The sequence below is a fragment of the Mus caroli genome, chromosome X, assembly GCF_900094665.2.
Source record: "Mus caroli chromosome X, CAROLI_EIJ_v1.1, whole genome shotgun sequence".
Classification (NCBI taxonomy): Eukaryota; Metazoa; Chordata; class Mammalia; order Rodentia; family Muridae; genus Mus; species Mus caroli.
Window position 1 is genome coordinate 146,428,050 of NC_034589.1, and position 9,651 is coordinate 146,437,700.

At 35.0% G+C, this 9,651-nt stretch overlaps 1 protein-coding gene across 6 annotated transcripts in view; it reads right to left on the minus strand.

Annotated features, from left to right (window-relative positions):
• The window catches only part of Cnksr2 (connector enhancer of kinase suppressor of Ras 2), a 239,870-nt gene that overhangs the window by 69,990 nt on the left and 160,229 nt on the right, over positions 1-9,651 (minus strand). For 3 of the 6 annotated variants that reach the window (XM_021153093.2, XM_021153091.2, XM_021153096.2), the window contains 2 exons: positions 4,944-5,033; positions 3,252-3,466 (listed from right to left, as the gene is read on the minus strand). In XM_021153093.2, coding sequence (XP_021008752.1) covers positions 3,252-3,466; positions 4,944-5,033 — 305 coding nt within the window. The remainder of the gene's footprint in view (positions 1-3,251; positions 3,467-4,943; positions 5,034-9,651) is intronic. The other 3 variants (XM_021153094.2, XM_021153092.2, XM_029473145.1) reach the window with 1 other exon arrangement.

Genomic DNA, 9,651 nt, shown 5'->3' on the forward strand with positions numbered 1-9,651 from the left:
TGGGGGACGGGGGGGGGGAGTGTATTGGGGACTTTTTGATAGCATTGGAAATGTAATTGAGGAAATTACCTAATAAAAAAAAATTATGTTGGGAATTAGTAAAAGTGTTCAGCTGATGAGGTGGGCATAGTGGGCTGTCTGTAATACGGTAACCAAGCAGGGAAGAAGCAAGGACTGAATGGAACTAAAGTTCTGCACTACAGTATAAAAGGTATGGTGTGAGAAAAACTCATCTCGCTGCCATCCCTGGGACTATAATAATAGTACATGTGGAAAAGATCTCTTTCCAAGAGATCTTTCGAAATATTCGAAAATATGTGAAAGGCACTAATGTCGGAGTTCACAGTCACTTACTTATAAGTGGAGTTATTCACTACCACTTACAAGGTATTATATTACTATAAAATTCTGATATGACACTGCTATTAAATGAACACATTTAAATCAGAAGGCACACACCTCTAGACAGCACAGAATTTGTACTATAGCAGAGATAGTGTTCTATGATACTCATACTTTAATCTTCCCCTTATGTTCTATTGTATCAAAAACATCCATGTTTTACAAGAGTCAGGAAAAATGAAGATGATCATTTTGTCATGAAAGTGATTAAGTTACATATTGGTACTGACCTTGTATTTTTGAAGAAACTATAACATAAAGAAAATTTCTTTCATTTTAAAATGAGCTTCTAGAAATGGAGTTACTCAACCAGACTTTCGATCTTCCTCAACAAATAAATGTTCTTTGGAAAAGTGGCAACAATTTCTAAACCTAGGTAATATACAATATTCTTAGCATTTTTACTTGGTTTTTATTGACTTCCTTTCGTCAATTCTTCAAAATTTGCCACATTCATTCTCTATTTTCTTTTCCTAGTGTACACAAGTCTTTCCATGCAAAACATAATGAACACACTATGTATCTGAGTATGTGTTTGACCGATCATCACTCTTCTAATGCTAAGTCCCAACTTCCTACCAGCTAACCTACTTGAAATCAAAGTGGCCTCTTGATCTCCCTCCAGCTTCATCTCTAACTAACGATTCTGCTCATGAATAGGGTGTCTGTCTCTCATCTTGGGAACTTTGTATACACTGCTATTTATAATTAAAACCAGACTGTTTAGGACGTTCATTGATTAGATGGCTCTTCTCAATTGTGATAACAAAAGTGAACCCATTCACAGGTATCAAAGGATACTGTGTTTAGGTTTCCTTCAGATGTTGCTGGGAAGAATAATGATTTATCAGCTACTTAATGGGTTATGATAGGACATTCAAGTCTCTTGTACAGGAAGAGACATGGGATATGGACCTGGGAGAAAGTAAGATAGGCACTGAAGCTAATGAAACTCTAATCAACATAATGAAAAACAGTTTTTCTAATCTAGTGTTATGAGAATAGGAATGATAACTTAAGATATTGACTCTGAGAAATAGTTCAAGCACAAATTTATTAACTCTTTCACATCTTGTATACTTAGATGGTATACGTTTTACAATATTGTAGATTTGATACTTTGAACATTAAGTTCCATTTCTCCACCTACTAATTAAAGGTCTTGTAATCTTTACATGTTCATGTGTGTACCCTTGTGTGTGAGCTTGTGCATGAACATCTGTAGAAGCCAGAGGTTCACTTTGGGTGTCTTCCTTTATCATTCTCCACTTTACCTTTTAGAGGTAAGGCTAAACTAGCTGTAGCAAGCCAAAGAGGTAATCTGTCTGCATGCCTCCTCTGTGCTGGGGTTATACGTGTGCATCACCATGCTTGACTTTAGGTGCTAGGGATGTGAACTCTGGTCCCATGACTTTAGTGAAAGCAACCTCTTCAGCTTCATGTGATCTATTTTTAATGGTTCTTAAGCGGAAGCTACACTTCTGTTGTGAAAAACAAACTTTATTTAGCCAAAGTAGTAGAAGACATGTTGATGCTTTAAGAGAATGTTATGACTAATAGGATTTTCAGCTTCCACATGGCTAATGTTGTGGTTCCTCACCATCCGTCTGGCATGGATTTAATGGCCCTGGCTTTGACCTCTCAAGTAATATTCGTTCATTAGCAAGCTACTACATGCCAATGTGATCATATGTTGTCAGCTCAAAATTCATCAATAAACTCTTGATTATTGTAGGAGTCTCAAAACTCCTGTGATGATTAGCATTCACTTTGTCACTCGGCTCAGCCGCTGCCCAGGATGAAGGTTTTTCTTAGTCTCCTTGAAGTGGAAGGCTACTTTTCCTATTGCTTCTATACCTTTTGCATCCTCCCATATATAACTTAAATTAAATTGGCAATCTCAGTATACAATGCTGTGCTTTTGCATATGAATTTGTGTGTGTGTACATATGTATATGTCAAAGCCAAAGGCTGACTTTGGATATTTTCTTTATCCTGTCTCTATCCTCCTTAATTTAAAACATTCATTCATTCATTCAATGTGGATGGTGTTTGGTGGGCACTTATGTTTATGTGCCATGTATGTGCCTGGAGCCTGCAGAGGCAAGAAAAGAGTATTGAAATCCCTGGAACTGGAGTTGCAGAAGGCTGTCAGCCTCCATGTGGGTACTAGGAATTTATGCCTCATTTTCTCGAAGAGCAGTCAGTGCTTTTGAACACAGAGATATGTTTTTAGCCCCTTCACCTTACTTTTGCAAGAAGGTCACCCAGTAAATGTGGAACAACCGATTCAGTTGGGTTAGCTAACTAGTCACTTCTGAGTATCCTCTTGTGTCTTCCTCCCCAGCACTAGGAATAAAGGCAAGCACCGCTATGCTTAACTTTTTCCTATGTGCTGGGGATGGAAACTTGGTCCTCACACTTGTGCAGCAAACATGTTTCCAAATGAATCATGTCCCCAGCCCCAATGCAGTTCTTTGTCTTCCCAGTTTTACTAGCACAAAGTGGATGCTCCTTTTAAGGAAGAGTCATAAAATACTAAACATTCTATTTCTAATGCTGATTTCTAAAGCTGCCCAAGCACTGTGTATTAAAATACGAATGAGTAATTACCTAATTACTGTTCTCTGCTACTATTGTGCCTATTAAGTTATTTCAATAAAAGAGGTTCCTATTAAATATGAATATTTTGATCAAATGAACTGTAAAACAAATCAATCTTGAATAATTCTATTTCAGTTTCTAAATTCTAATGTTAGAATATTTTATAAAAATCTGGATTTTATGAACTAAAGTAATTTGCCTTCCAAGGAAGTAAATTAATTTAAAGACCTTTCGAGTTTACTTACATGGTACAGTGTGGTTTCTGGCACTGGTGTGCCCATGATGTCTTGTCTCAATGCATCCATTTGCAAACTAGGCAGCAATGAGTAGTGGGTTGGGCTATTACTCTTATCACCCTTCTTTTTTGACTTCTTCCCTGTGTCCTTTTTGCTGTTTCTCTGAAACATATATTCTTCTTGAGCAATTTTTTCATTGCTCATGTATCGAAGTAGAGAGTTTTCTACATAAAAAGAGAAATATACTGATATAAGTATGCAAATATTTGAAATGTACCATTCTTTCCAAATTGTGCTACAAGATTTCATTTCAGTACTTTAACTTACAAAATATATAGTAACAATACAGTAGGACTTAATTATTTGGAACAAGACAATAAGACATATTTTTGGGTTATTTCTTCTGGTTTTCACTCTGAAGATTTAACATCAAAATCACCTGTAGAACTTAAATTTGAATGGATGGACCTTACAGTTTGAAGCAAGTTTCTCAGAAAGATTCTCCTAAACCGTAATGACAGTGTATAGCCTGCAACAGTTTAGGTAGCATTCTTGAAGAAGTTGAAGTCCACGTTATAAACTTAGTTCATAGATTCTTTCCTTAAATCAGTAGTCAGCTTTTAGTAGTTAATATATGAATTTCCCCCAGGATGTCACTATTATAAGAAGTCCCAAAGAATAACTTAGAGATGGCATATGATAAACATTTTAATTTTTTTCTTGATTTATTCGATTAAACTAGAATAAGATTAGATACTAAACTTTGATATGGAATTAACACATACATGTAAAGAAAACTGAAAGTGTTCTTGAACTTCTCAACATTTTGGAAAGGCTCACTCGGCAAAACACATGTTAAGAACACTAATGAAGCAGACATTTAGCTTGCTTGCCTATGTGATCTGTGGATTTTTACAGTTCACTGGATAGAAATGATAAGTAAACGGCTCAACCATACCATAAAGGAAGCTTAGTCAACCATACCATAAAGGAACAATTTCGGTTTGGTTATCCATATACATTTTATGGCTCTCTCCTGCAAGTGGAAGTAGCAGCACCAGCAGCTGGGCCCACCATAGCTACACTTGGTTAAAGTCTACTAAGCCAGGAAGATTTCACTTACTTCGGGTAGGTACTTCAAAAGTAGCCCAGTCCCATGTAAGAGAAGAACAGTGAACAGCAAATAGAATAGAGAAAATACAAAGCACCCTTTCCCTCCACATCTCTATGGTTGTTGTTAAGAGTCACTGGTCCAGTTTCCATTATACATCTGCTTTACACCTATGTGCTTCAATGCTCCTTATGAGATTTCATTGTACGAGGTTTCACAAAGGAGTAAGTTTCATTGCAGATTAATTGGGATTAATAACAAAACTGTTTTTTATTTATTGAACTGAAATGAATTCTTTTATGCAGTTTCACACTTCTGACCTTGTTTTCAAAATATGAACTTTCAATTTACAAATATATATTAATCTTTCTCTGTGTAATTATCTGCCCAGAATCTCTCAGAAGGCATACATGTAAGATACCTATTACTAAAGGGTCAAGAGTCAACTGTTGAACTGACTTCATTTATTTTTACTGTCAGTTAATGATGGAGTAGGTTTCTGCTGAAGCCATAATAATCTATTTAAAGAACATTTATATTTGATTATTGTTCAAATAACCCATCCTACACTGAAATTCTAGAACACTTACCTCTTCTACTATCTCTCTTCATCTTATTTGGATCTTCATAGTCCCCCACCCAATTATATTCCACTGGCATAGATATAGGTCGTAGCTTGCCTAAACACAGAGAACAAAGTTCACATCACATTGTTTTTCTTCCCCAGGTAGGATTATACTTAAACTGATTTTCAGTTACAATATGCAAAACACACTCTCATATGCAACGTTATGGTTGGCATGTGTGGATGAAGAAAATGTGTGTTTTGAGCCAGAAGGTGAAACTGCCTCTGAGAACTCTCTAGTTTAAGGTACTTATTCTAGATAATAAAGAGTAGCCCATGTTTGCTCTCATTAGAGTCCTGGATAGAAAGGTATATAATATTTTACCAAAAACCATTTTTCATATTTTTTTCATTTTATTAACTGATTTCAGTTTTATTCCCTAATGCCTATGATTCTTTCTCTTGCTAGTCCCTTCTAAGGTGACAGGCCCTTGCATTTAACATTATTATCAGGATCTTAAACTACTGTTTCATGGTATACTATCACAAACGAATTTAATTTTTTCTAATTGATATCATCATGCATTTGAATACTACCATGTCGCAGCAATATGGGGCCATAAATCTACTTGTATATAGTTTTTGATATAATAAGCATGTCTTGTTTATAGAATCAAGTATCCTCTTCTTTGTCCAATATCCTTCTGACTATTCTCACTAAACATCACTTTGATTTAGCGAGCAGCAGCCATAGCAAAGACGTTAACACTCTGGTAGAGAAGTAATCAATTATTTTGTTCAACTTAAATTTCCTGAAGCACAGAATAGTCAATGAAAGCCAAATAATCCAAGCTTTTAAAAATACACAACATCTGGTATACAACAAATAGTAGTATTTTAATAAATTCTGAATTAACAAAAACTGGGAATCTGCAAGGCCTAGATGATAAGAATGGCACAATAAGCACCACAATAAAAGTACCTATAAGCACAATCTGTAGGACAGAGAACTTCCTGGAGTTTGATTACTATTGGATCATTAAATCCTTATGCTTATGAGAATTAATGCTTTTAGTAGGAGGAAACTGTTAAGTAATGGGCCTAAGGAAACACAGCTGCTCAATGCCTAATATCAGCATTCAAATCAAGGCATCTGCATGCCAGTTGTAAACATTTTCCATTATATTTTTATACATGCAGATAATATATTTGCATCATATTTGCTTCTGCATCCCTAGAAGCCACCCTTTTTCTTTCATGTCTTTTGAAATGTGTTGGTCAAAATGTTACAAAATTTTGTGGCAGATTTTAATTCTACTCTTAAGGAAAATATACCAAATGTATACTTCCTAATTATCTGCACAGATATAATTTATTTAGTATATTTTACTAGGCTATTTTAAAGTCTGAGAATAAACTACACATGATAAAATTATTAATGATGTAACATGTTATGATTTAATGACTTCTTTCCAAGGTGTGCAACTACCTTTATAAATGGAGATTTATGATTGTAACATTCTTATATAATTTATCTCTCTTCTTTTTTACAGAAAGAATGAATGAGATGATGCAATTGAATGTATTCTGCCCACCACAGTTGGTGTAAGTCTGTGAGGAATAGTCTCTGAAAATTTTCTATTCCATTGCTTTATGAATCGGTTCCCCAAACTTCTGATTTTATAAGTGCTATATTTTCAAAATACCCACAAGTAATTATTTTAGAGTTTAGTTTTAAATATAAATTCCATGTTAGCATGTGCATCAAAACTAAATCAGCTAACAGCACCTTTGCATATCACTGAAAAATTTTTTGAAAAATAAAAATCTAATAAATAAGAATTATTCATCTATCAATAAACAGTCATTTGATAATTAAAAACTTGTTTGGTGGTTTAAAAAGCATTAGTTGTCTGGAGCCGAGTATGTGCACAAGACAAGCAGAAATGTATTTCACAGATAGCATGGAAATACATAACTATTCATTGAATTTGTTAATAGCTACAATTAGAATAGAATTAAGTCACTGATATAGGAACAAAACTAAATATGACTTTTTATGCTGATTTTTCTGGGCATCATCATTTAACTGTACATTGTTAACCCAGAATTTAAGGAAAATTACAGTGACTTAGAAAAATGCTCAGAAAAAATAATTTATTTATTTTTGTTTTTGGAGAAAATCATGTGTTGGCTGGATTGTGTAAACTTGACACAAACCTAGACATATTTGAGAAGAAGAAAAAACTTTTTTGTTTGTGTTTTATTTTTCTGTGTGCAGCTCTGGCTATCCTGTGACTCCCTTTGAAAACCAGGTTTGCCTATAATTCATAGAAATACCATCTGTCTGCCTCTGCTTATGGAGTGCTAGCAATAAAGGCATGTGCCACCAAACCCGGTGCAAGAAGAGAGAAATCTTTTTTCTTTCCTTTAAAAAATACCAACTATTTACTGGAGTTTTACTACATTTTTACTAGTGTTTTACTTCAGCGGACAACTTCAGTGGGTACAATGAATGTCTCAGATTTTAAGTCAGTCAATCAGAAAGTTTATTCTTACAGAAATAAAAAAAATGAAAAATATTAAATAAAGGTGAGGACAGAGCTAACCATTCACAGAAGCTGGGAACAAGTGTGGATCCCTCACACAAAACTGACAGGAGACAAGAAGGGTCAGATTGATGTGCAAATCAAAACAGGAAAGTAAAGAAAACAAAACAAAAACAAAACAGAACTCAGTTCTGTTCAAGTTACTGGTTCTTAAGAATTCAAAATTCAAACTCCCTAGCTCTCTCCCACCCTAAAGAGAGAAATCTAAATTGAGACAATGTTTCCAAAAGATTGGCCTGTAAACAAGCCTGTTGTTTTTGTCTGTTTATTTGTCATTTTTTTTTTTGAGGATTGATGTGAAGAAGTTCAGCCCACTGCCATCTCTGGGCAGGTGGTCCTCTGATGTGTAAGGAAGCATGCTGTAGAAGCCACTAAGCAGCTTTCTTTGGTGACCTGTTCTTCCACGCCTTCTTCTAGGATCCTGCCTTGAGGGACTGTGATGGAGATAAGAAAACTGATCTAAATTATTTTCTACCCACATTCCTTTTGGTCATAGCGTTTAATCATAGCAGTACAAATCAGGATTGTGCTATTAGAAAAAAAAATATGGCGTTGACACTTTTTACAAAGTTAAAAATTAGGTAGATCGCTGGCTTAGGTAAAATAAATAATTTTTCTTGTTGATATTACTACCACTACTACCACTACCACCACCACTACTACCTCTTCTGTTTTTTTTTTGTTTGTTTGTTTTTTTGTTGTTGTTTTTGACAGGGTTTCTTTGTGTAGCCCTGGCTGTCCTAGAACTTGCTCTGTAGACCAGGCTGGCCTTGAACTCAAGAGATCCACCTGCCTCTACCTCCTAACTGTTGGGACTAAAGGCATAAACCACCACTGCCTAGTCTTAATGCCATTTTTAAATGTTGCACTATGTTAAAATATTGAAGCAGATTTTGTTTTCACGAGATGGTAAAGTTCAAGTGGCAAAAGAACTTCATAGTTTGCTATTAGAGTGTTGGTGAAACTAAAAAAAAAGGAGTATTGTAAGCATTCTAGTGTATGTAAATATATACTGTAATTTATTACATGTATCTAAGCTCACATGACTTAAGAATTCAATAGAAACGGTTCAAAAATTGAACACATTTGATCCACCATTATATAAATAAATGTTTATAAATCTATGAAAAATATTGTGGAAATGTACTGACTTTACATAGTGATGCATTAATTTTTTTAGGTTGTAGTTAGTAGAATTTCAAGAGAAAAACTGACAGCCAAAACAGCTGTCAAGAAAAATGAGGAACTATAACTCTTCTAAAGTTTTTGTTATTTATTTCCTCTTAGAGTAAACTTTTGTTTCTGAAAGCTTAAGGCATTTGTTACCTATAGAGTTCACTTCGAAATGTTATCCAGGAGCCTTGTAATATTTCCATGCTAATGCCTAAGTCTAAGCACTGTTTTGTTATTTAAGTGTTTATATTTGTTGCACATCTGGAGTTTTCTGACTGGAATCATCATAGTAATGAAAAAAGAAGGCATCTTCAATAAATGGTGCTGGTCTAACTGGCAGTATGTAGGTAGACAAATGAAAATAGACCCATATTTGTTACCTTGCACAAAGCTCAAGTTCAAGTGGATCAAGGACCTCAACATAAAACCAGATACACAGAATCTAATAGAAGAGAAAGTGGGAAAGAGCTTTGAACTCATCAGCACAGGGGAAAATTTCCTTAACAGAACTCCAGTGGCTCAAGGTCTAAGATCAAGAATTGATAAATGGGACCTCATGAAACTGGAAAGCTTCTGTAAAGCAAAGGACATACATAATCAATAAGACAAATAGGCAACCTACAGATTGGGGAAAAAAATCTTCACTAACCCCACACCCGATAGAGGGCTAATATCCAAAATATATAAAGAACTCAGGAAGCTAACCACCAACAAACCAAAAACCCAATCAAAAATGGGGTGCAGAAATTAACTGAGAATTCACAGCAGAGAAATCTTGAATGGCTGAGAAGCACTTAGAGAAATATCCAAAGTCCGTAGTGATTGGAGAAATGCAAATCAAAACGACCCTGAGTTCGACAAGGGAGCTAAAAACATCCAGTGGAAGAAAGACAGCATTTTCAACAAATGGTGCTGGCACAACTGGTTGTTAACATGTAGAAGAATGCGAAT